Below are 24,578 nucleotides of genomic sequence, written 5' to 3'. Positions count from 1 at the left end.
CTCATGCATGTACAGCCAGTCAATGATCCCCATTACTGCATGACAAGCAATCGAACGACGCTGAATTACAACGTACATGGATATTCAGTGGAGTGAGCAGGGCGCAACCAAGACATTGCGGCGTCAGTAAGGGAACATGAAAGTTTGAATTTCAGTTCTGTCCGGCCTGTCCGCCCCATCCAAATCCGTCCGTCCCGTCTACTCTGTCCCGTCCGTTCTCTCTGTCCCCATCGTTCAACAAACCATCAGCACGCTGCTGATCGTATCACAGGTAGTATCCCTGACCTAATTTAAACGCTAGAGATCATGTCCACGTTTGCCTCGTACAACAGGCCTCGGAGACAGCCTGGAGGTGTTCCGGATCCGGATAGCCAAATTAAGGTCGGACAATCTTCGGACGAGTAACACATACAGTGACATACTCTTTCTGGTATTAATGATTCTTGAAGATCAGTGGTGCGCCAAAAGCTTGCAGCTATCAGGCCAAAATCAAGAGATAGGCTCATGCTACGATATATATAGAGATATCAGGTCAGTCCAAGATGAAGATAGCCAGTTATAGGCTACGTGAAAATCAACCTGTCTTCTATATTTATATACCGCAACAAACTGTTATGTAAGACGCGGTGCTCTACTACGATATAGTGCTCTAGTATGCGTTGGCGCTTCCCACCGGAAGAATCCAAGGGAGGTCCGTTCTCGGCTTGACTCAAGAACTCATTTGACATGAGCCAGCATGCCTCGTAGACTTGCGATATGTGATGACGGTGGCAAAACACTTCTCAATCCATGCTAGTCCGACATTTAATTGTGCCCAGCTCGGATCGAAGGATTTCGATCAGACCTCTAGACCCGCACGCTCCATGGCATCTATATGGCCTTCTACGCCCAGCTGCACTTCTCGTAGGTAAAATAATGTGGACTATCAAGAATGTTATTACACATCAGCACTTATCAAGCGCTGCAAAACGAGATAGAGATGGAAGTAATCGACGAAGACGAATCTGCGTTTGTTGGTGCAGGCGCTGTACTGGTGGGAACCAAGCTGACACGACAAGAACACTTCCAGATCCACGGATGAGTACCCCGTGTGCGTACAAACAAAGAAGCTAGGGCTGGAACATGAAAATTTCTTGAAGGGACTTTCCCATTGGACGCCAATTATCTGTCGTACGTTGATGTTAAAACATCGTGATGAGGAGGCAGCACTATCCTTGTAGCGACTCCGAGGCGAGCGCCAGCGCATCATAAAGCGTCCAAACCAGTGTCCATAGAAACAAGGTAAGGATGCGAAAGTATACGAGGAGTCCATGATATACAGGAGCGGTAGTATCGAACAGCGCTGGACGACAGAGCCCGCATCCAGCATTCCAGCTCACTGCATCCTGTGAGATCATTGTGATGGCACGGAACCGGAGCCACGAACGGGTCAATGATTGAATAGTAGTACATCAGTTTATGATGTCGACTGATCGATCCACTGATACTCACTGGCAGCCATGGAACGCTATGCGACCGACTTATCAAGGCCATTGGGGATGGTTCCAGCAAGCGTCCGTACACACATATAAAAATAAGCATCACCGCGGTGACAGTTCGGACCACACCTACTGGTATCTCAAGCATTCTTTCACTTTGCAAGCTTGTCATCAAGGCAAGAGCATTGTTCGAGCTCACCAGGCTTCACTGGTTTCCAGTGGGGTGCGACTTCATCCATATGTTTTGACATCTGGACTTGACTATGGCAAAAGGAAATCATATTTGTGAAAATGAATAAAGTGTGAGGGGAATGACGAATGGGGTGCGACGAGTGATACTGAATTAATGGCAATGATTCGTGATGCCAGTGAGTGGAAACCCGGATGGCTAATAAGGCAATGAATTTGCCTCCTGGTCATCGCCATATTATCCTGAACTGTCCGTACGAATGGAGTGGGAGGTGCTGGGTCGCGGGGAGTCAGCGTTAACATATCCCAGGAGAAAGTTCACAGAAAATGCCTACCTTGTGAAGTTGATGGTCGAGATACAGTCTTACGACAAGAAGTGGTACGTGTGAACGATGAACACAAGTAAAGACGATATTATGGGTGCATCGTCCCAAGTAAACTCGTTTGGAATAGGGCTGTTGACGTTGAAAGAAGAACAAAGACGCCCTAGGGTCCTAAGATTGCTATTTAGATCGGAAATTGGGTTATGGGATACAGTTATGCCAGCGTGCTGGCTAACGGAACGTATATGTGAATATTTATATGTACATTTGAATCCGATGCAGGCCGGGTGCGCACAAAGATGTGTTGAGTGGTATTGTGATCTTGTCAATATGAAGACCGGTGCATGCAGGGTATTATTAGTATCGGTTAGAGAACGTTCTGGGTGACGGGAACGTTGACGAGTGGCGTTATGTACCCGTGGCCCACTGAGCACTACTATCTCTGGCCCAGAGTTGCAAAATGTTCCGAGCAGTTTTTCATAACACAACAACTACACAACATTAAAATAAGGAAACAGTAGGAGCACGTAGGATTTTATACAGACTTTAAGGCTATGTAAAAAAAAATCAAGAAATTTGTCAAGGCTACGTTGCCAGAGAGAAGCCGGTGCGAAACAGCATTTGAGCACAGAGTTGCAAAATTTCCCACCCGCATAGAAGTCATCGTGTCACACTATGTCACGCTGCAGTTTTAATTCTCCGATGAACGAAACCGGCGCATTTGACAAGGATTCCGAAGGCTTTCGTTCAGCATTGAAACTCGTATTTCTAACATAAAAGTATGCTTTTGTACTGTAAGGTATTAACTAGATAGGTATAATATATTATGGGTGACGTTTGAGAAAGCCTCTGACCCACTTCTTGTGAGGCTTAGTTTTGCCATGACACAATACAGCTGCCTTGCTTCAAATTGTGTGCTTGCTGAGTGGATGCCCCATGGAGCTGAGTAATTTGATCCAGTCAACAAGCACATTTTCCAATTCCAGTGATAGGAGCTGTTGCTCAATATGAGCCTTGTGGTATGACTGACTCTTGCCAAGATACCGCCACTGAAGGGTGTTGTATGGGACTTTGTGCTCTGTTGCAACAGTGTGAACATTAGGAGAAGGAGAAGCATGTAGAATAGTGCAGGCATGTTGAATCTTATCTTCAAGCTCTTGAGAAAACTTGGAGGGTCAGTTTCTCTTTGGCATGTGACCAGCACTGCAAGACTGTTCACAGATATGAGTGAGTGCGTGCACATGTGTTAGCCAAGTTCCCAAGCAGTGCTTTACAACTCTGAACACAAGCTCACCCCTCCTGTCATGTTTTGCATCTTGATAGTACAACATTTATGGCTCTCAACATAACACAGTTTTCATGTCAGAAAAAATTAGAGCAGTGCTAGAAGGCAATGTAGAATCACTAGTAAAATTTCTGAATTTTTTGGTGCATGTAATGGCTCTCCTCTGACAGATTGGTGCAGAAAGTGCATGTTCCACACTGTATTTCACTGCCACAAGCACTTCCAGTTCATTTTTCATGAAATAAAAAATAAATACAGCAAGCTATATACTAATCATCCTCTAGAATCATTGTGCAAAGGAAATGAGTGGAAGATGAGCATGCTACATTATGATTTGCAACTCTGGGCCAAAGATAGTAGTGAAAGGAGGAAAATGAATGGAGTTTATTTTCGTTCCAATTTTTATCCATTTGGGGTAATTTACCTATGTCGGACAATTCTATCTAGCATCCGCGTCAGCATCAACTGAAATCGCAAATGCCCCAGTGTAGAGCGTACTCCTCGTTCCCGCAGGCCGTTTTAGATGTGCGTTTTTGACGATGATGGACGGACATAATTCTACTACAATGCCATTTTGGATTGTGTGCGAATGAGCCACTGAAACGGGTACTTGGCCGCCGAGGCGGCACAAATACAGGATTATAATGGAGGAGCGGGGTTGAAGAGTAGTGAGTAAGTGCTTTGGGTCGCAGTTGGTTCCAGGGGCGTCCAGCTGAGCACTAACTATTCCTGGTTCGTCTTCCATTAGCTTAGGGCTTCCTGTCGGCGTTGACGTTGTGAAAAACGCCTTGTTCTATGCATTGCTGGACATACTTACTAGTACGCATCGCAGGGTGTGTTATAAATGACATACTCGACCGTGATTTTGATCGCAAAGTTGGTACGTCCCAGGTTTGTCGTGACCGCCACCGTTCTCTTGACGCTGCTCTACATGGAATAGAACGTTCGAAGGGCCACCAGTCGCATCGGGAGCTGTCACTATGATCGAGGCCTCAAGCTTCAATCCTTCTGGCAGTTCTCATTGCCGCCATCTTTTACATATTTTCGACTGCTGGAGCGTGAGTAATATTTCTTAGAGTTTTTATTTTATAATTAATATATCAACTTATTTGGTTCCAAGGTCTTGCTGCTAATTGGGCCGTCCCATTCACTTGAGTTGCAACGACAGGTCGATTCAATTGGGGGATGATACTGAACGTCGCAGTTGTGTCCTGCTGGTAAGTCCGGATGACGGCGGTCGTGTTTTGAGTTGTTGACAATGCCCTCGTAGCTGGGCATGTCTTTACGACACCACTTACGCATGTCAGGTGACTCCAAAGGTTTTGCGGCTGTATCTTGTGCTAATTATTATTTTACGCAGGACGAGAAGGTCGGAGTCAATCAAGTCCATGGCAGTCCGTCTTGGCGGCATTCGTTCTGCATTGATGTGACATGCCTCTGTATTCTGGGTACTTGAACAGTCAGCGTCTCCCATTTTACGTGATCAGTGTCACCACGCCGCTCCTGCTATGTCTTTGGCACACATGGTCATTTGACCATGACGGTCCCGAAGATAGCTGGAAGAAATTCACAGTACAGCTAGCTGACGTGTCCATGTGCGCTAATTTTGATGTTCCGTTGTATTCTAGTCAGGCCGTCATGGCGCGGCTATGGTTTGCACTGGATTGGTCGTGGACCACTATTTCAAATTCGCATCCCTCAGCGTTTGAGCATGCGCTTCTATCCCGCTAGATGACCTTGGGATTTTATCCATTCGTTCTTTGTTTCCCTATGTTACGGATCCTCTCTGAATAGATAACAAACATTAGCCTAATAGCCACCTGCGCACCAGGGATCGTTGCATCAATTTCATGTCTACGCGATGTAAGCACGAATGTGGCTGACCGGCAGCTCATTGCAAACTGTAATGAGTAAATAACAGTTGTTGTTTGGGATGAAATCTAGAATCGACAGGGAGTTAACAAGGCCCGGCAAATGCATTCTGCTGGCAATCTGCTGGCATGAGCAATATGTATGTCATCCATTTGGTGTGGACACTGAAGTGGGCTACTCATAGGTGGAGCCTATGAGAACCCCATTTTCAGGGCATGTAAAACAAAGCAGCGTGCCCTCTTCAGGTATAGTTTATCACGTCACACGAATAATGCGTCTCTCCTTCGTCTGGCAGTCCCTCGGCGTTGTCTGCATTGCTGTCTCGTCTATATCTGCCAATGCAGACGACAGTGCATGCCCCATGTTTTGCGACTCATTTATAGATTGTTGTCTTGGACATGAGTGTGTGTCGATATACATCCCTAGCAGTGAGTATGAGTAGGTTTCTTTACAAAATCGATCCCCTGACCTGGTTCGTAGGAACAAGTTATAAATGTGTGTCAAATAGTGGAGTACGAACAGCTTGCTCTGCAGAGGATATAACCATGCTGGCTGGCCTGTCCTGGTAGGGTCATTTTGTGAACGTTTACACAGAATGGGGCAAGCCCGAGTGGCACATCGCAAGTTAACCGTACTAGTATTAGTACTATATGATGGTGCTGTTCTATTTTCGAGGAATACCGTGAATCGTAGAATCATAATTAACACAAACGCAACATTTTTAGTTAGGTGCTTTCATTCGAAGGACAAGAAACGAGAAATCGATAATTTTTTATGGCGGTTATAACGGTGATTTCTAACTCGTCGATCCATGTTCCGCAACCCAACCTACACGACCACCTCTCCGCTCACGCACCCCATCAACAGCGCATCTACACTACCGCCTGTCTTCTCATCTAGCCATGCATCAAACTCCCTGAACAGCTGCATCGCTTGACTTCCATCCGCCTCAGCCTTTTTTGCGGGCCACATGCGCTTCTCCTGGATCCCAATGAAGTTCACCCTCAATCCATCCACATCAGACGATCTGGGATGCGCGTTCGGGGGCGGCGGCCACTTGATCGTCATATCCACCGTCCAGACATCAGTCCCGTAGAATGATGCTTCTTTGATGTGGTGTCGTGCAAACTCCTCTGGCGGGCTGTTATCTAGCGTCCACTCTAGCACATACGCATCGAATGCGATCACTATAGCAAGAGTTTGGTCGGCGTGACACCAAGGTGATCCAGTATATATAGAAAAACTCACCAGTCCACATTATCCCTGGGTGATCAATCTTCAGTGTCATAGTCCTCGTTCCCTTACTCTCATCGAGGGTATCATTGACGGCTGAAACCGTGAACTGCTCTTCTGGCGGCCAAGGTGCGTCATACGCCGGGTCTAGTGGGAGGTCGATCTTGTACGGCGAGAGGAACTGCACAACGTTTCAAATACACAACGAAGACGCCGGATTCGATCGCAAATCAATAAACCATACATCAGCATCCCGTAAATGTCGACTGAATATTTTGAAGTCTCACCGCTGAAAATGGATATAACGTATCCCAATCACCATTCCAGTCGTCCATGACAACAGCCTTGGGGGGCACTCCGTTTGCGCCGAAATGTACCGTGATGTCATGGACCAGGTCATCAAAGCCAGGTGCGCCATCTGCCGCTGCGATGTGGAGGTGCTGTTCCCGTGTGTTCAACTAGACCGTACGCGCTCAGTTTCCTTCACAAATCGCACGGGAATTGGCACCTACGTCCTCCTTATGAAGTACAAATAGCCTCTTTTGATGATTTTTATCAAATACGTCCTTTCTAGCAAACACTGCCATCACTACGCCCACTACAAGGAGCAAAATTATGACTGCTTTACGCAGAGCAGACCGATCAAATCGGTGAACGAATGGTGTAGTGAAATTAAGCGTGTAAGAACCCATGATCGCCACCATGGAAGCGATGATGTATTCTGCTGGAGCCTCAGAACCAATACGCCCTGTCTGTGAGAGAGATATGAGGAGAGACCCATGGAAAGACAAATCACTCACTAGTGGTACGAACACAACCAAAGTCGCAGATATCAGTTGAGTTCCCGTCAACAGTGGGACGGTCTGGCCCAGAGCATACGTCCACAGGCTCACTAAGCCATCTTTGACCTCCGCCTTATCCACCTTATTGTGCCCATCCTTCACCCCTTTCATATCACCATCTCGCATCTTTTCTGTTGCATTCCTCATTTTTATCCCGGCATCATTTACGGTCGAGGCGCTCAAGTAGTCAGTCACCCGATCAATAAATAAGGCCCCAAACATCGAGACTGCACTAAGGAAGAACACCGCACTTGATCCAACACCAGCGAACTGGCCCGCTGCAGCCAGGAACGCATAGGCAAGGAGTTGTGCATGCAGGAGGGCTTTTTCGGGGACTGGGGCCAAAGGCAGTTGAGTTAGGAGCGCTCCTGCGTAGATAAGTTTGTGAGTTACGACGTCAGGAGGGCATTGAAACAAAATAGACATAATTCTGGGTGTGAAACACGAAATGACATCCGAGTCGAGTCGGGAATAGGCCAGCGCAGAAAATCATAGCACAGGCTGAAGTAAAATCACGCACCACACATTGCAGCGGGGCCATACAATATCAACGGCTCAAACTCGCCCTTGAACCAGCTCATTCCCCGGCCCAGCATCTGCTGCATCATGAACGCAACGGCATTCACTCCAACAAGAGCCCCCAGCCCTCCAAAGATCACAGAAAATAATGCCTTCGCCATCGTTGCACCCCTTGCACTGGGCCCGCCAGCGCTTCTGACAAGCACACAACTGGCAATGAAAAGTAGCGAGTACAGTAATTCAGCTGTGCGGAACGAGTAGACGAAGAATACCCCCAGGAATGTAAAGAAGACGGTGCGAGGGCGCCCGTAGCCTGAAGCAAGCCTTGGTAGCGGTGAGGCGGGTGAAGTGAGGTGTTCAATGAGCGCAAATGTGTTCTCAGCCATGTGCTGAAGTGAGGAAGACGAGAATGAATCTCAGGATCAGATCTAGGAGGTCTGGATAACAGACCTGTGCAACGCCTGCCTCGATGTTTTCTACCAGATCCTGTACCACATTAGTATATCCCGATATTTTAGTTTGTCAAGCTGCATACCCCACGCATGTGGTACATATAACTGTTACCCACAACTGCCATCTATGCAATGCTGTTAGCGTTGAAAACTTTACCAACGAAAGAGAAACAAGAGAGGATGGTAGGAAAAAGAAAGGTCGGACGCACGTCAAGCCCGGTGACGTTCAAGTAGTACTCAAACTGCCGGAAATCAGTGCTTACAACCGCCGGTGTGCATATTAGTGCAAGGAAATAAAGAGAAGACAAAGAGACACACTCAGAGAGTAGTACGCCTGAACTAAAGATCTCGTTTGCAAAGATAGTTCCGTATGGTCTATACATTTGCATTACCACTGAGACCGAAAGAAAGAAAGCAATAAAACTGACCGAGGTACATGAGAATACGCCTCAATCATCTCGTGAGACGTCGCCTGGAACAGAAGTTCAGGACCTGCAGTGCCAGCAGCTACAGACCTGTGTCAGCTGCATGGACCTATGTCCTATATGTGAATAGCTAACCTTCCAAATTGATGACAGCACGGACACTGGAAGAACAATGTAAGATGGAACGCAACAGGAGGAATGATTATGAGACACACGTAGACGCAATATGATGCTGTGTCGAGAAAAGGTGAGAGCCGTCCTGGAGAGACTCCTCCGCATTATTGAACACTGCGGCTGCATGAGTATAGATTCTACCCGCATGGCATCGCAAATCGACAAAAACTCACAAAATATAACTGCATGCTTTGGCTCCCACCCAGGGGTATTCACCAGCACCCGCACGCACTCAATCATCACGCCAACCGAGAGCGCGTCATCGGCAGCGCCTGGACTAGGAAGGGTACTATCAAGATGTGAGTTGATGAGCACTGCATCAACTTTTCCCTGGTCCGTGCCATCGCTCAGGCGTATGATGATATTACTCAAGTTGACGTAACGCTTATACAGCCGCGCAGCCATCATATCGAAACTATCGAGCATACCCGAGAAGTTATAAAGACCCGAAGGTTATCGGAAGAGATGAACTAGATGACGTACCGATGACTACCGCTGCCCTCTTGCCTCCATACCTCGCATTGGAGCTTACGGCCGGGTTGAGCGGCTACGACACGCTCACACTCCTCTTTGAGCTGGTAAGCCTTCTCTGTCATCCAAGCATCTGCGAGCGCGTGTTCGCGAGTGCCAGGCGTGCGGTATCCGATATCCTCCGACAGGTATTTGGCATATTGGAGGATTGTTGCTTCAGAGAGCTGAGGCAGAGAGGTCATAGGATCATATCTGATGGTTAGGATTCAGGTTAGGTTCAAGAGACAAGCAGCATTTGTTAGTTGGTATTGACTCGAGTGGAGACATAAAGGAATAACGCACTGGTCTACAATGGGCGTAGGTAATGCTGCAGGGTGAAAAATAAGCTCACAGGTTCAATGTGGGATTGACAACAAAAACACGTACAATACTGGTGTTTTAATGCAAGCCATGGCAACCCAATAAGCAGGGGTACTAGCGCGAGCAGAGACTGCACTGGCCCCCATTGTCGCGTCCTAAACATGGTATCTAGACCAAGTCAACGTGGTTGACCTAACTGTTTGGACGGTTAGGTGCAAAGCAAAAGCTGCTCAACAAACAGGAATTGTATGTAGTATGTGTATCACTGCAATAACATGCGTCGTGACTCAAACAACTTGAAAACCGTTCCAACAAACAATGAGCACAAACTGTGCAGTGTGGGTAGTTGAAGATTCTATATAATTTCTATATTAAAGTCAATAATAACTAGGTCACGTGAACTATTTTGATTGGCTGAGACAGCTTAGTCATGGCAAGGAATTATCCGCGGATCCCATCCCTGTACTACCCGGATTTAACGGAGAGAGAAAGAAAATTTCCGTATTTATATACCGCTGCAAATAAAAGAAACTATCAAGACGCGGTGCCCTATGGGATTGGTAACGATTATAAGTTGGATGCATGGTATGAAGAGGTCCGCGCGAGTTGGTTCAACGCGCTGAACTTTGGCCGGAATTAACGTATCGTATTCCCAATAATTCACACGAAAGACGCTGGCACCTCAATAACTCCTACACAACTTCATCCATCATCGTGTCACTACCAGTTTTGTAGGCGAAACGGACAATTCACCTGCATAGGTCAAGTGTTGGTGGTGATGATAACTTCCTCCCAGTTTCATAGTGACCACGGTGCTTTGCATGGTGATGGTATGCAGTACTTTTAAAATTACTAGAACATTCATCGTGCAACCACTCGGCTCATGACGTATGTTGGACATTGGTTTGTCAGGATGCAAGGTGGTTCTGGTTTCTACTTCATGTCGCAAGACTACCCGGCACATGCTCATGCAAGAACTCGAGAGAAGATGCATAGCACACAACCCCCCACAACCCTGCTGGTGCACAGCGCTGCAATGATATACAGGAACGGACAGCAACCCATCGTAGTAGTACTACAACATCCTGAATGGAGTTCAGTGCACGCATCGGCTTGAAAGACTTTACGGTGCGGTGCTGCAAAGGCCCGCCCATCGTTACGTTCGTGGGCATCCTACCAAATTCTATGATACAAAGGTCGATTAATGACTCCACGTTTGGGCGTGCTATGAGAGGACGACACGAAGGCCCACAAAGGTGTGTCCTTACATGACATGGTTTAATTGGTTATTGTTGATCAAGATTTGAATCGCAGCAATTATGGTTGGTCGCCAAACTGCGAAAATGACAAACTATGTGATGGCATCAATGGAGTCCCATGTCAATATCATTATAATACAAACTGACAGCACGGTATCACCTGGTCATACTGATGGCTACCCTCTTGCCGTGACTGCTCAGTAGTGAGCCTTGGTCAACTACTGCCTTCGCACAGCTAACGGCTTCCAGTCACATATACATCTCGGAGGCCTTTTAATCATACGACGATCGAGTGTCCACTTCATCTGATATGCGGTAGACAGTCTTTCGGTGTGCCGGATGAGCAGCTCCCAAGCGCCAAGGTTTCAAATTGTGCAGTCTAGTTTGTAATGTTCATCACACCGGCCTTATGTTGTCTTATGGCATCAGATCGTGGCGTTCATTTTCCAGTCATTTCAGATTGCAACTATCGAACGATGCGTCACTTGTCGTCATGTTTTCGACCCGTTTCTGTTTTGATCTAGACCAACCAACCTCTACTAACTTGTACAAAAGCCAGGACATATCCGACTTCACAACGTGCACTCCTTGTTTTTCTGCGCATCACATCTTGAGTGATCTGTGGCTCCAGCAACCCGAAGGCCCCACCCGCCCGTTGACTTCCAACTCCACCACCAGTTTTGTCGCTCGATCTAATCGCGGATATCACAAGTCTGTACATTATTTGTCAATTCTGTTACCTTCGAGCTGATCTCCACATCTAATATCAGGGTTCAGCGTCGTGGTTTGTCTCATCCTGCTATGTTTCCCCACGCTATCCTCCCCGGCTGCCTTCTTGCCTTGTCACATGCAATATTGGTAGTATCTTCAAGATCCAACTATGATGACTTACCGTCTAGCGCGCCCCCGTTCACCATCAAACCTGTCACTGAACTCGTCGTCGTCAATAGGGTAATTGCGCCTGACGGCTTTGCACGGTCGTGAGTTAATGCTTACATTTTCCCTTGCGCGTCTTCATCTTTATCCTGTATAGGGCAACACTCGCAGGAGGGATTTTTCCCGGCCCTCTCATTAAAGCGCAGAAGGTTCGCGCGAGTATTTAATTATCGTCCGCTTCTGATTTTTCGAAGAATGACAACTTTAGCATCAATGTCGTGAACAGGTTACATGACAAAAATATGCCTTTGTCGACGAGCGTAGTAAGCGCTTTACTTTTTTTCTCACCTCAAGTTCCCTGATGCCCTTCAAAGCATTGGCATGGCATCCAACAAAAGAAGACGAACTGGGCAGATGGCGCATCGTTCATCACTCAGTGTCCAATTCCTCAAAATCGATCTTTCCTCCACGAATTCAGCGCACCCAACCAGACTGGAACTTTTTGGTGCGTGCTCCTATTTCCTGTGGAGAAGGAATGCTAGAGTATGTCTTACGATAGGTATCACTCGCACTTTTCCACCCAGTATTGTGAGTGTCCATAACTATCTATGCGATCCATGTTACACAGCTTTACGTCCAGGTGACGGTCTTAGAGGACCACTTGTCATATATGACCCTGAGGATCCCCATCAAGACTTATATGACGTAGATGACGGTTTGTATCTTTACTTCCATGTTTAGACCAAGCATTGATCAGCCTTGGCATAGAGAACACAATAATCACGCTTTCCGACTGGTACGAGTTGTCTTGTCAGCCTTTTGCATTCCAAATCTCACAAGTTCCTTCAGGTACCACGATCCTACGCCCAAGTTAAACAAAATTTTCGGCCCTGTCACCTCCAACTCCACCCTTATCAATGGTCTGGGGCGCTACCGTGGTGGACCCAAATCACCTCTTTCTGTCATCAATGTTGAGCAGGGCAAGCGTTACAGGTTCCGCATCATCGGTCTTTCTTGTGACCCATCATATAACTTCACCATCGATGGCCATACCATGACGATCATTGAGGCAGACGGCATCGAAACTGTCCCTGAGACTGTGGATTCGCTTCCAGTGCTCGCTGGCCAACGCTACTCTGTCGTCGTTTACGCGAACCAGCCTGTGGATAATTATTGGGTTCGCGCGCCATCCAATTTTCCAAACCAGACGTTTGCAGGCGGCTTGAATCAAGCCATCCTCAGGTACAACGGCGCGCCTGATGAAGACCCCACGAGCACTCCTGGACCCTACATCTTACCATTCAACGAAGGGAAGCTTGCATCTTTGCTCAGCATTCCTGTCCCCGGTTCCCCTGAGATCGGCAAAGCAGACGTCCACATCAACTTACTCGCCACCACTGTGAATGGTATCTTCAGGATCAACAATATTTCGTACCACAACCCTCCGACGCCGGTTTTGTTGCAAATGCTCAGTGGGGCGCAACATCCCTCAGACCTGCTGCCGAGTGGAAGCGTATATGAGCTTCCCTCAAATAAGGTAGTGGAGATTGCCTTGCCCAACACAGGTTTAGCTCTCGGAGGTCCAGTAAGTGCGCTCTAGTGTTTCTCACTCCTGTCACTCAGCATCATTATAGCATCCTATCCACCTTCACGGAGTGCGTCGTTCTGTCATTTCTCTGTGTGATTCACCGTTCTAATGCACTTGACAGCACACTTTTGCCGTTGTTAGAACTTCGGGAAACAGTACAACAAACTTCGTCAACCCAATCTGGAGAGACACCGTAAGTATGGGGTCGACAGGGGATAACGTTACAATACGTTTCGTCACGGACAATTCTGGACCGTGGTTTATCCATTGGTGAGCATGTATTCTCGTTACATTCCATGATACACCTTTCATGACATATTTGCCAGTCACATCGACTTCCATTTGAACCAGTACGTATCCACAGGTAATGTTTGAGCTACGAACTGATTGTTATGTAGCGGCTTTGCGGTGGTCATGGCCGAAGCTCGGGACCGACTTGCCGACGTCAATGCGAGCATTCCAGGTATGGGTGCCGCGCTAGTTGTCCCAAACACGCTAACCGAACTTTCTAGCATCTTGGGCCTCGCTATGTCCTTCGAATCAGCCATCTACTCAAGCACGCCTGGGTTCCTTCAATACAACAACATCACGCCTGGATTCCTTAAATACGACAACATCACGCCCGAATTTCTTCAACGCGACCACACTTACATGATTTACAACATCATCGAGCATTCAAACTTTTTAATTCCGATTGCTTCTGCGCGCTATACCCCTCTTTCATTTGCCACCTCTAGTTTTTAAAAGGTATCCAACCATCTGTCCTTCATATGATAATGATTTATTTTCGAGCGTCTTATCTGTTTTTATTCCTCCATTTAATAACTTATCTGTAGCTTATGGAGGAGGGGCATGTGGTAATATGGCTGTAACAGTAATTGTGCTATCTCTAGGGCGCAATGCGTTGATCCATTTTATGGTCGTTTCTGCTCATCGTTGGACTGCGCATTGAGGCTATTGCCCAAGGCAGTACGTTCATGAAGAGACTACTACCAGTACGACCAATTGCAATGAGTCCTTACCCTACAGTTGGTTGCTACGGAAGCTGGCTATGCTCTGTCAGACCACTGCGCTACCCCAATAACTCCTAGTCATTGGGCATGATTCCGACGGTCCGGGGTATTTCTGGTATATGAGGTTCACTGAAGCTAAAATGAACAGGGTAAGCTAGTGTAGATCCTACAGGTCAGGTTGTCAGCCACATAGTTGGCGAAGATCCTATCCCTTTGAGTAAAGCATCTTTGATTGACGCTACCAGGTTTATGTAGCCTTTCTTGTACCAGTGCAGCCCGCAGGGCACCGCATCTTAACACTGAGTTTTAGTGGTCTATAAATACACACATTCTCTCACACACTGTAGTCTGGGTTAGCGTAAACGTTTATAAGCATACACCTTTCTTAGACTATCAGCTACTCGGTTCGGACCCAGTAGGGCCTACTTAGCCAACTTTCAGCCATGTGGACTGGTGTGGACCGTCCATCAACAATGCCATCAATATCAATGATGCAGATAAGTGCATCGTCAATGTGGGATAGCCTAGGAACACAAATTGCACTGCAATCTCCGAGGCGTGGCAGGTGCAGATAAGTAACGACCTACTGGATTTCAGACACGAACTAAAAGGCTGCCAGAGGAGGGCGCTACAACCCAATTAGGTGGCGCCAGCCGGAGTGCCTTCAACTATCTAAATCCTGTGCGCAGGGACGTTGTCTCTAGCAGTGGTCAAGGCAACAAATGGTCATACGGTGGGTTACAGATAATTGTGGTCCTCGGTTTTTGCACTAGTGAGCGTCCCGATCTGTTTTTTTTATTTGGTTTGCTCATCCTCCGATAGTCACATCCCCAAGTCGATGCATGAGTCCTTTGGAGCCAGACTGTGTAACTATGAGACTAACCACCTTAGTGGCTTCGCGATCGTCATGGCTGAGAGTCCTTCTGAAACTCGGAGCACTTGAAGGGATGTCGAGTAAGTATCCCCATGTCATCATAGTGTCCGTACTCGACCTCATAACGATTATTTTGGCCAGCCTCATGGTTTAAAACGTTTGACTTCGCACCTATAAACAGTTCGTTGGCGCCGTACAATTTGGACGGTCAACTCGCATGAACAGGCAGCTTAATATTGCGTCTGTTGTTATTCCAATCAAATTTAAGAGGATTTTAGCTCCGCAATGCTAGGGGAATGGGGATGGGTGCGTGATAATCTTTAGAACAATCACTGAATTTTATGTGCCGCAATTTCCATGAGGCAATCATATGACCTTGTTGACTGAGACAAGGAAGACCGATGGATTGCACCCAGTAGTGAGAGTGCCGCAAAGCCAAAGGACAAGGCAGCGCGCGTGACTTCGCGTCCTATTATTTTTCTGAGGCTATACTTACCTTAAAACACCAGTAGCTGCGTCCTGGCATCTCAGTTCTTTTCCAAGACACTGAGATGTGAGTAGGAATTCGTCACCTATACAATACGAAGTCTAACGCGATGTAGTGTACTTGTTCAATAGGTAGACGAACCCTTAACAAGAGTTCTTTCCAAGACACTGAGATTGTACTTGTTCAATAGACTCTCGTCCCTCCCGCTCTTCTTATCACAGCAGACCTCTGATTCACAGGTGCAGCGATACTCGAGGGAAATGGCACTATAACACCTGCATGGATAAATGCCTTCATTGCATTCGCTACTGTTCGTGATCAGACTCAATATCCTTCTGCACCTTGTCCAAATCTTAGCAGCTGTGGTTGCGGACTTGAATGATACTTCGTAGTATGTTTAACGTTTAACCCTTGCAATCCCGTCAAAACACCACTTATTTATTCACCTGAAACACATACTACCTATAGTACCCCGTAAGAGCAATTTAATGCGAAGGTGTCACCTGTGCCGGCGATTATTTTAATCACGCGCGTCACGTGATTCAATTACGCGCGTCGACAATGTCCGTACAGATATTAATCCTCGCTTGACTAGGAACCACTACTACATCTCACCTGCACCTTCAATGAAGCCTCACCAAGGACACAGAGTGACTCTATTCTCTACACCACGCCAAAATCAAACCGACAACAGTAACGGTCAAAAGCCTCTGTTCATGACTCCACAACCTGGGCACACTGAACAAAAATCTGTAGTCTCGACATTTAGCAACGGCTCACAACGAGCATTTGCACTCACACGGAGCTCCAATCTTGTAGAGAATGCAGCCTCCAGGGGGTCGGCTGAATCTAGCCACCATTTGCCCAGTTTCAAGTTCAATACGACAACTTCCCGCCTGGAGTCACACAGTCCAAGTTCTCAGCAATCGTCTTCTTTCTATGACACAAATGGTGTATTTTCAGCAAGGGTATGCTGCATATACTCTTAAGTTGGTTCTGAAAATGTATTATATCATTGTAGCGTCCCAACGTGGAGGTGAAAAAAGAGGAACACGGTGATTATATGCGCCTGAAATGTTATCATTTAATGTCATTTTTCCAGATATCGATAGATACCAGTTTAAAATGCTCGGAAAGCAACCTTCTCAACATTTTCCTGCAGAATATCGACATTTAAAGACGACCACAGAAAAAATCGGTTCTCAATCAGGTTTAGGTGTCCTTGAGAGTGATATGACCGAAGAGGACATCATCACAAAAATTGCTAGCAATAGTCGTCAAGCAAAGGCTGACCTCGCGAAACTGGTAAGCTGACCCTCTTCAGTTTTCTATAGCACAACGTCTATCAACACCATTACAGCGGGAACATAACGCCGAACTAGAATCCCAGCTTAGTATTAAGACTAAACTCGTCGCCGATCTCTCGCGACAGAATACGGAGTTGTCTCGTCAGGCATCGGACGCCTCTCATCAGAACTCAGAACTATCTCGACGAATTGCTCAACTTAAATCGACAACCAAGGAAGCAATTGACAAGGCTAACATGAGGTTTCTAAATATCTCGTGTATCTGTTTCCCATTCGCTGATTCCATGCAGTTGTGTCGAACTCAGAGACTCTTATGAGGCGCTCCGAATCAGATTTCAAGCGTCATCCACCTTGGTGAACGATGCCCGAAAGACGATGGAAAGCCTTGAGGAGCTCCGGGACGCCGCTCGTACCGGCCTCCAAGGTCAGTCCATTCTCCGAACTATCATCCTTGTTTCCGTTGTGACTTCGAATAATTAAAGTGTTCCTGGACGATACTGGGCATCTGCCCAGTGTGGGCCAAACAAGGACAGTCGTAAACGAGCTACAGGCTGAGCTTACTCGGAGTGAGTTGCACCTTCCTATGAGAAATCAGTACGGCACATTATGTGTGCAGCTCAACAGGTGGCCGATCTCCTGCGTGAAAAATTGCAAAATATGGGTTCTGAGCTAATAGATGCCCGGGCGCGCGTTGCGGAACTGGAGGAACATTTTTGGAACGACAGAAAGTTGATTGCCTCGACAACATCGGATCTTGAGCGAACCTGTAAGTTCGGTGATTGTCATCTTGATGAATAGCGATTCTCATGGCCATCCAGCCGGGCGTGTTGTAGATATGGCTGAGTACCTGAAGCTCCAGAAGCATGAAATAATTGATGCTCTCAGCGGACTTGCGCAAGCGGAGGACCGGCTAGCTCACAGCCAGTCACGGTAATGAACACACCTAATTGTCATATGATGTTTTGCCTAACTCTGTGCGCGGCAGCTTGCAAGAACGCGAGGCGATGGTGCATTCCATGCGACAAGAGATGGAATCTATGAGACAGGAGTATGATTGTGCATTTTTGGCAATTCATCTGCTGGTAACACAACATTCTTAGAATATCCAAATTTGAAGAAGCTATGAATGATCGTAAAGCGCAAACTCGGATCCTGCAGAACACTGTCACGTTCCAGGAACAACACATGAAGGACCTAGAGGGGAGGTCAGTCTTGCCAAAATTTACCGATAGTGCCTACTAATATCGACACTCAGGTTACAGAAGGCGGAGGCGGAGTTGGTGCATGCTCACAATAGATCGCAAGACCTTGAATCGCGCTTGGAAGTCTCAAAAGATCTTGAGAAAACTCTAGTTCAGCAGAATGCGCGCCTCACTTCCGAAAGCGAATCTATCGGGGAGCGACTCCAGATTGCTGAAGTGGGGCTGGTAGATATCCGGAACACAGAAAGGGAGCTATCAGCCCAGAGTGCAAGGCTCGTGTCGGAGCGCGACACGCTCCTTGACAAACTCGAAACCTCACACGCGCAGCTGGCAGATGCGAAGCGAGAGATGGAGAGCTACCACGAAAGGTAGTTCAAGCACTCTTCTCACAACGAAATCGTTGACCATTACAATTAGATTCGCAGAAACGCGAACGTCGCTAAAGGTCAGCTTCGTGTCATCCGGTCCTCATATTTACCTTGTCCCAGGTTCTCCAGGAACGTTACGACGACCAGTCCGTTACTCTCAGGCTCACCAAGGAAAGCGTCGGCGAAGTTCAGGTAATCCTGCGCTTTCTTCGTCGTGAGCTGAGCTCACCTGTCTACAGGATCGTCTGCAATCCACGAATGACACAATTTTGGTAGCGTGTACTCCGGTGACATGTCTACCAGCACATTCATTGCGTGACATAGGCTCTGAACGGAAACTTGGCGGAAACTATCAACCGCGCCAGTGTTGTGGAGGAGCGTGAACGCTCATTGCAGCGTAGACTCGACGAAGCCACTGTCACCATAGCCGCCGAACGGGACTTGGTTGGCAGCCTTCGAAAGGAACTTTTAGACTGCCAGATAGACCTTTCCCGACAGCAGGGCATTCAACAAGCCACAGAGCAAATTGCGGAACAACGCGCTCGCGATGCCGAGCGACGAATCAAGGAGCTAAACTCTAAAACAGACTCCCAGCGCGGCGAGCTGGGTGAGAAGCAACAAGTCATATCCGAACTGACCCAGCGCCTGGCTATTGCCGAAACCCCTTCTGATCTGCACGAACAAGAACTCCTTGTTCTGAAGACGCGTATTCGCGAGCTTGAACAATCCGAAACGCAACTTCTCCAAAGATCGACGAACATCACCGTCCGCCATAAACAAAATGACCTGGTAAGACGGGTATAATTGTTCGGTGGCTGTTCACCTCGTTCGCTTTAGAATGACAATGAATGGACCTTGGTCCAGAACCTTGCCCAAAAAGCCAGAGAAGTCTTTGAGCGCGAGCTAGTGGAAAAGAACAATGACATTCGAAGGGTTGGTCTTCGCTTCCTCTGATTTGTCACCGATCCCTTATGGTTTTAGAGAGACAACCTCATCAAACAACATGAAGCTCGTATCATGCAATTAGAAGCAAGTCTAGCCCGTCGCATTAGGGAACTTGTAAGGAACACACCCTTGATAAACAATGTGCAGCTGACCTTGATTTTTCGCAGCCACAAGTCGGAAGCTCAAGGGGCGATAAGCAAGATGAAACTTTCTGGAATGAGCCCCCATCCGGGCTCGGGGATCAACAGAATTCCGGTGCATTTCCATGCTTGGAAAATGAGACTTAGCTAAAATATTCCGCAGGTGCACATGAGGCAACGAACCATTCAGCTATCAAAGAAATTCGACGTGCCGACCGGATTCCACTCGAAAGGTTGGCGAACGGTGACTCCGATATTGGAGAGTTTGAAGACGAGAACGACCTCGCAATGCGTCAAGGGAAGCGAACGATCTCTCTCAATGAAGAAGAGTCGACAAGACCAGCAAGGCGACCGGTAAGTACTCTACCCGTGCCGTTCCGGTTACCAGCACGCAATTTGACCGTGAAAGAAAAATTCAAAATATCCGGAAATGGAGAGGACCGCAGACAAGGTTGGTGTTTTCTCTCATCGCCTGTCATCATACCTCGAGTCGGTGCTAGGCCCCAGGTCGATCAAAGAAGACGAACAAGCGACAAAATCGGTAGCCAGCGGGGATGCCTTTGTTTATGGTTCAACGAACTTGTCTGGGGTGGTCCAGTGTATGCCAATTGTTTCAACATCGTTATTGTGTACCAGTAGTATTTCCCTTTTGCGGTTTCAAGGCCGTGGAGACGTGGAATTGTTCACAGCCTTCTCGCGCGATATCAGGATTCTGCAATCCCAATTAGTAATGTATGCGATGCATATAACACATCGCATTCAAGAAAATCAGCAATGATACAAGATGTCGGTGGTATGAGCGGTAAATACACTTTCGATGCAATTGTCGTCGGTGAAGTCGAACAAAAAGAGGTTATGGATGCAGAGCTAATAACAATGAGTGCACAGCCGGAGTGGAAGTCCAAGAAATGCAAATCGAGAAAATAGGTATACATATATGCACAAGAATTGCAGCGTCCGGAATTGCCCGCTATTCTGGAAGGCGTAACATGTCGCCTTCAAAGATGATGTCACCACGGTCCTGCAAGGCCGCTGCTGCTTTGACGACTTCGGCTGTGTCGAAGTCCTCATGTTTGTCGGCAGGTATAGCAGAGTTTAAGTAGGTCAACAGGGAAGATATGGTCATGTCATCCGTGCTGTCATAAGTGGTCATAAATAAGTATGCGATTGACGAAAAAATGAAATCCATCCTGGTAGCAGGCTCATCAGCACCATTATTTAGAAATACCAAGTTCAGCTAGTGGGAGAAACGTACCGGCCAGGAACGGTGGTTAAGTCAGCAAACCCAAGTACAAGACGGCGGTTCAAACGGCTCGCCGACCCGGAAGCTTCCGTCGGCGCATGTAGGTCGCTATCAGCTCTTCCCTTTGGGCGGATAGAGCGGACGCTTTGCGATGATCTCTTGCTAGTGGAGGCATTATCAGGGCCAACCCAAGCGGAGCCTGTGCGGCTATTTCCATTGTCTAATCGTTGTTTCTTCATAGTGTAAAGAGACCGAAAATCCGAAATCTTGGCTTTGCGCTTATCATCCATGGGTAGGTCTTGGGTGTCGTATGGTTCCTCTGACTCTAGTTCGTCTTCGGCAGACGCATCATCGTCTGACAAGCTTCCATCGTCAGGATGGGATGTGCCACCTTTGGCTCTAATCTCCGCAACTTCTGCAGCTTTCTGAGCTCGCCTCTGACTGAAAGAAGGAAGCAGTTGGTGTCAGTGGATAATGTGTGGGACGCGCGAGAAAGCAGACGTGGTAACAATAGTGAAAACACTCACTGTCGGGCGAGACACTTTCCTCGATGCTGTATCCATGGATACGCGCAGTAAGAACTGTCTTGGCGAAGCTGGACCCACTTCTTACAAAGAGAACAGAAAACTCTGTTCGGCTCAACCTCTTCAACTAGGGGATCAGCCTTGAGAGTTGCGGCTCGTTGTTCGGCATTTCGTCGACGGGATTCATGAGCTGGAAAATTGGTGGGTGTCAAATCCTTGAAGGATGAAGACGGCGAGCATGGTATTGTCGGCGGGACGGGAATTTTTCCATGGACTGGAGAGCCCGAAGGACGTCTCGAAATTGCAGGCACATGCGGTTGACCTTCTCGGGCTGCTGTGTCGGATTTTGGTGGCCTTGATAAAAAATATAGGAATGAGAAAGCAAAATAAAATATCAGACTGAGTAGCTCACTGAGACGATGAAGCTTCCGCTTGAGACGCGGAAGACTGTCCAACGCCTTTTTGACAGGACGACTTGTGATGCAGCCACTTTTGGACTGCCTGCATGTGGTTTTCAGGGCTGACTTGGATCCAACGGTCGCAAGTGTTGCATAATACCCGCTCGGCATCAAACTTGCGGACGTCCGGGTCTTTGGAGAGCAATGAATTTCTCTCTTCGAGAGCACAACCATTCTTGTTGTTACTGGAGATACGTGAGTGCCGAAATGAAAAGAGAGGGTACGGATTCGCTTACATTTTTTTTGACAAGCAGCTCTTCCGGTGAGCATCCCAAGGGATGGAGCAATATGTGGAATTAGGACGGAGCCGGATCCACTTGTCACACGATGCACATAATACACGATATGCCTCAAACTGTGCAACGTAAGGATCCGCCCTGAGGTAGTCAATTCGTTCCTCTTCAGTACGCTTGGCACGCCGTCGTTTGGCGGGAGGGTTGGCAAGAGCCTCGGCCGTACTTTCCGGAGTGTAGATAACAGGCTCGGGCACGGCCTGAGTGGTGTTGGCACTGTCGGAACACATCAGAAAACAAATATTGATCAAGGCAGCATCGATACCATTGTTGGCGGTGGGCGTCCCAGTGTTTCAGGGTAAACCCGCGGGTTGCTTCGTCACGAAACGAGACACCCTCACCGCAGACTTCGCACATGACACGACCAGTTTCATACTCGCCTTTTGGAACGGCAACTGAGTCGTCTACACTCTCGCCTTCAGCGTCAGCAGAATCCCCTCGTTCTGGAGGGGTTTTCCGCTTTCGGGAATTTCTGTAGAACAATTGATGAAAGTGATCATAGGATCGAATAAAATCATACGGAGATGATTCAGGAGGCAGCTCTCGACTCGGAGGAGGAGAGGAATCGGACCTGGTGTTATCAATTAGCGGTGAAATAATTGGGGGATGGGAAGGGCAGACAAATACTTATGGTCATCCACATCCATAGCCTCTGCCATCAAGCAACGGTGGACGATTGGGAATATGAGGAGGCAGAAGTTGGGAGAGAATTAGGTATGATGTTGAGGGAAGTCGGGAAGGGTTAATATGTGTAAGCTGCTGTTCGGGTGCCAAAACGTATTTACAGAGAAAATATATGTCACAGATCCGGCACTTCCAGAAACATAACAACATTTCATTTCCCACGGCCGGCGAAAACATCGAAAAAGGTTTTGTACCTGAATAAATTAACCTCGACGAACACCTGATTCTGCTTCCTCTCCGACTCGGTGTCAAACTTATTATGACATACCATGGAATGTCACTTAAATTGGATGTTTTGACCCGGATAGTGCAAGCGTGGCAAGTAACCATAATATGTTGTTCTGGTGCTGAAACGTTAACTAGTGCTGTGTACTTTTCTCTTGACACGTTTCCATCAAAAGGACTTTGTTCTGAATCACGATTGAAACCCCAACTCCGCTGTTCTATCGATCGTTCATCATCGATGCGATTCTCTCGGTCATGATGTATGATGTCGGAGCTAAACGCTGCATTGCAATGGATGTCGCTTAGTTCAACTGGGCTAGACAAATGACTAAGACGGTATCATTGTGGACTTCCATGCTACTCACTCACCGGCCTTACCGATTCGGGCCTAAGACGGAAATTCTGTCTTTGCTCGGCCCAGTCCACACCCTCGTCCCCGTCAGGCGTGTCCCCCGTTATCACCACTTCTACAACAAGCTTGTCCCACATTCATCTATCATTGCATGTTTCGTACCTTGGACATTGTGCTATCACTTTCGTTTGTCGGCGATCTCCAATCTCATCGCATCCGGCGGCTTATACGGCAATTGCGGCATTGGGAGACTTTGCTTAGTTCGGGAAATACACCGAACCCATGTGGACATCATCTATTCAAATGTTTGTGTTTTTCCTGTTTGTCGTGTGAAGAAATCTTGAATGTTCAGGAAATTCTTGGTATAACTGCGTGTTCGGAACCCAACCGCCACGTAGTATTCACATCTATCGCCGCACAAGAAAAAAAAACACATGTAGCCATATGGTAAGTTTTTCGGCCTCCTGAACCAATTACCGCGTATTTTAAAAGGATTGCCCGATATTCTTTGCAAACCTGCGTCGTGAGTCTAGAAACCCACGACCTGTGGCTTAACTTCCCCGCAGATCTCAAATACAACACAACAAAAGTTGCCGTCGGTTGATTTCCGAAAAGACGGAAAATTTCCTTTTCGGATACATATGTACGTACATTGTGGCCAAGGACTTAGTTGTCGATCACAATACCATGCTTGATTGAGGCACGAAGACTCCCCTTTTCGGCTCTCGTTGGCGCCTGTGTCACAAGATATTTTAGCTGCCCCTTTCCAACATGGTTATTTCATGGCAAGTGACACGACTTCTGTGGTCTTCCCTGGTCTTCCCCCTAAACCTTCATTGGATCATTTAATAAACCCATGCATGTTGCCATGATATGATATCAGTAGTGAAACCTTGTATACAGTTCGCGACACACTCAGAAGAACGGCATTGGGGGATGTAACACGAGCTTACCGTCTCTATCGATACTATCGAGGGGTGACCTCGTTTCCGCGGACTCTTCGTTTGATTAAGTAAAAATATACTTCGCGAGTACCCAGCTGCAAACCACAACAGGCGCTTAGATTCGCTGTTAGGTGCTTAAAACTGACCCGGCGGCGTCCCAGCCTTCTTAATTA

General features: G+C 47.4%; 7 protein-coding genes across 7 annotated transcripts; 5 read left to right on the top strand and 2 right to left on the bottom strand.

The window, feature by feature from the left end:
* Positions 1-76: 76 nt before the first annotated feature.
* On the top strand, positions 77-1,911 carry BJ212DRAFT_1587655 (uncharacterized protein; the record flags this gene model as incomplete). Its single annotated transcript, XM_041342413.1, has 8 exons — positions 77-122; positions 333-531; positions 654-691; positions 748-907; positions 949-1,033; positions 1,140-1,170; positions 1,221-1,281; positions 1,498-1,911. 8 exons carry the CDS (start codon positions 77-79, stop codon positions 1,724-1,726), a joined length of 849 nt encoding a protein of 282 aa, XP_041193197.1. The 3' UTR covers positions 1,727-1,911.
* Positions 1,912-4,119: 2,208 nt separating this feature from the next.
* Positions 4,120-5,006, top strand: BJ212DRAFT_1299768 (uncharacterized protein; the record flags this gene model as incomplete). The annotated part of the gene is made up of 5 exons (XM_041332919.1): positions 4,120-4,155; positions 4,216-4,333; positions 4,444-4,492; positions 4,736-4,870; positions 4,904-5,006. The coding sequence occupies 5 exons, from the start codon at positions 4,120-4,122 to the stop codon at positions 5,004-5,006; spliced, it is 441 nt and encodes a 146-aa protein (XP_041193196.1).
* A 795-nt stretch (positions 5,007-5,801) lies between these two features.
* Positions 5,802-9,962, bottom strand: BJ212DRAFT_1355199 (uncharacterized protein). The gene is made up of 17 exons (XM_041335658.1): positions 9,690-9,962; positions 9,606-9,630; positions 9,276-9,515; positions 8,966-9,207; positions 8,834-8,906; positions 8,754-8,779; positions 8,622-8,700; positions 8,512-8,568; positions 8,403-8,451; positions 8,277-8,318; positions 8,192-8,227; positions 7,743-8,130; positions 7,181-7,590; positions 6,893-7,132; positions 6,668-6,838; positions 6,396-6,561; positions 5,802-6,334 (listed from the first exon to the last, which is right to left on the bottom strand). The coding sequence occupies exons 1-17, from the start codon at positions 9,784-9,786 to the stop codon at positions 5,976-5,978; spliced, it is 2,700 nt and encodes an 899-aa protein (XP_041193195.1). The 5' UTR covers positions 9,787-9,962; the 3' UTR covers positions 5,802-5,975.
* Positions 9,963-10,960: 998 nt separating this feature from the next.
* BJ212DRAFT_194114 (Cupredoxin) lies at positions 10,961-14,348 on the top strand. The gene is made up of 16 exons (XM_041342608.1): positions 10,961-11,085; positions 11,132-11,593; positions 11,653-11,862; positions 11,916-11,967; positions 12,013-12,081; positions 12,133-12,263; positions 12,318-12,346; positions 12,399-12,473; positions 12,527-12,554; positions 12,608-13,343; positions 13,393-13,413; positions 13,468-13,616; positions 13,673-13,696; positions 13,745-13,809; positions 13,859-14,093; positions 14,183-14,348. The coding sequence occupies exons 2-15, from the start codon at positions 11,292-11,294 to the stop codon at positions 13,999-14,001; spliced, it is 2,034 nt and encodes a 677-aa protein (XP_041193194.1). The 5' UTR covers positions 10,961-11,085; positions 11,132-11,291; the 3' UTR covers positions 14,002-14,093; positions 14,183-14,348.
* Positions 14,349-14,711: 363 nt separating this feature from the next.
* Positions 14,712-15,615, top strand: BJ212DRAFT_1355185 (uncharacterized protein). The gene is made up of 3 exons (XM_041335657.1): positions 14,712-15,131; positions 15,182-15,302; positions 15,376-15,615. The coding sequence occupies exons 1-2, from the start codon at positions 15,082-15,084 to the stop codon at positions 15,300-15,302; spliced, it is 171 nt and encodes a 56-aa protein (XP_041193193.1). The 5' UTR covers positions 14,712-15,081; the 3' UTR covers positions 15,376-15,615.
* An 821-nt stretch (positions 15,616-16,436) lies between these two features.
* BJ212DRAFT_1480954 (uncharacterized protein) lies at positions 16,437-20,227 on the top strand (the record flags this gene model as incomplete). The annotated part of the gene is made up of 21 exons (XM_041340182.1): positions 16,437-16,688; positions 16,742-16,775; positions 16,823-17,025; positions 17,081-17,268; positions 17,318-17,451; positions 17,510-17,593; positions 17,644-17,793; positions 17,846-17,957; positions 18,013-18,075; positions 18,128-18,232; positions 18,283-18,597; positions 18,647-18,674; positions 18,718-18,789; positions 18,837-18,869; positions 18,922-19,386; positions 19,435-19,530; positions 19,579-19,656; positions 19,710-19,797; positions 19,846-20,036; positions 20,092-20,133; positions 20,183-20,227. 21 exons carry the CDS (start codon positions 16,437-16,439, stop codon positions 20,225-20,227), a joined length of 2,778 nt encoding a protein of 925 aa, XP_041193192.1.
* A 186-nt stretch (positions 20,228-20,413) lies between these two features.
* Positions 20,414-23,025, bottom strand: BJ212DRAFT_1355155 (uncharacterized protein). The gene is made up of 8 exons (XM_041335656.1): positions 22,828-23,025; positions 22,721-22,771; positions 22,466-22,672; positions 22,144-22,416; positions 21,862-22,092; positions 21,453-21,803; positions 20,938-21,366; positions 20,414-20,872 (listed from the first exon to the last, which is right to left on the bottom strand). Exons 1-8 carry the CDS (start codon positions 22,857-22,859, stop codon positions 20,653-20,655), a joined length of 1,794 nt encoding a protein of 597 aa, XP_041193191.1. The 5' UTR covers positions 22,860-23,025; the 3' UTR covers positions 20,414-20,652.
* Between the last annotated feature and the right edge of the window lie 1,553 nt (positions 23,026-24,578).

This window comes from Suillus subaureus (assembly GCF_016647635.1).
Source record: "Suillus subaureus strain MN1 chromosome Unknown BJ212scaffold_16, whole genome shotgun sequence".
NCBI lineage: Eukaryota > Fungi > Basidiomycota > Agaricomycetes > Boletales > Suillaceae > Suillus > Suillus subaureus.
The sequence above is the reverse complement of the archived record's forward strand: the minus strand, read 5'-3'. Positions and strand labels throughout refer to the sequence as shown.

Excerpts from the sequence above, each read along its gene's own strand:
- BJ212DRAFT_1355185 (XM_041335657.1), top strand. The coding sequence starts at position 15,082 with ATGGTCATACGGTGGGTTACAGATAATTGTGGTCCTCGGTTTTTGCAC. Across the intron at positions 15,132-15,181 it reads GGTCCTCGGTTTTTGCACTA|TCACATCCCCAAGTCGATGC; the intron begins GTGAGCGTCCCG and ends ATCCTCCGATAG.
- BJ212DRAFT_1355155 (XM_041335656.1), bottom strand. The coding sequence starts at position 22,859 with ATGGCAGAGGCTATGGATGTGGATGACCATAA. Across the intron at positions 22,673-22,720 it reads CTGCCTCCTGAATCATCTCC|AAATTCCCGAAAGCGGAAAA; the intron begins GTATGATTTTAT and ends ATTGTTCTACAG. Across the intron at positions 21,367-21,452 it reads GGAAAGTGTCTCGCCCGACA|TCAGAGGCGAGCTCAGAAAG; the intron begins GTGAGTGTTTTC and ends TCCTTCTTTCAG.
- BJ212DRAFT_1355199 (XM_041335658.1), bottom strand. The coding sequence starts at position 9,786 with ATGTTTAGGACGCGACAATGGGGGCCAGTGCAGTCTCTGCTCGCGCTA. Across the intron at positions 8,907-8,965 it reads AAAGCATGCAGTTATATTTT|TGTTCAATAATGCGGAGGAG; the intron begins GTGAGTTTTTGT and ends ATGCAGCCGCAG. Across the intron at positions 8,131-8,191 it reads TCGAGGCAGGCGTTGCACAG|CACATGGCTGAGAACACATT; the intron begins GTCTGTTATCCA and ends TCCTCACTTCAG.
- BJ212DRAFT_194114 (XM_041342608.1), top strand. The coding sequence starts at position 11,292 with ATGTTGTCTTATGGCATCAGATCGTGGCGTTCATTTTCCAGTCATTTC. Across the intron at positions 13,344-13,392 it reads GTTTAGCTCTCGGAGGTCCA|CATCCTATCCACCTTCACGG; the intron begins GTAAGTGCGCTC and ends GCATCATTATAG. Across the intron at positions 13,697-13,744 it reads ATCGACTTCCATTTGAACCA|CGGCTTTGCGGTGGTCATGG; the intron begins GTACGTATCCAC and ends ATTGTTATGTAG.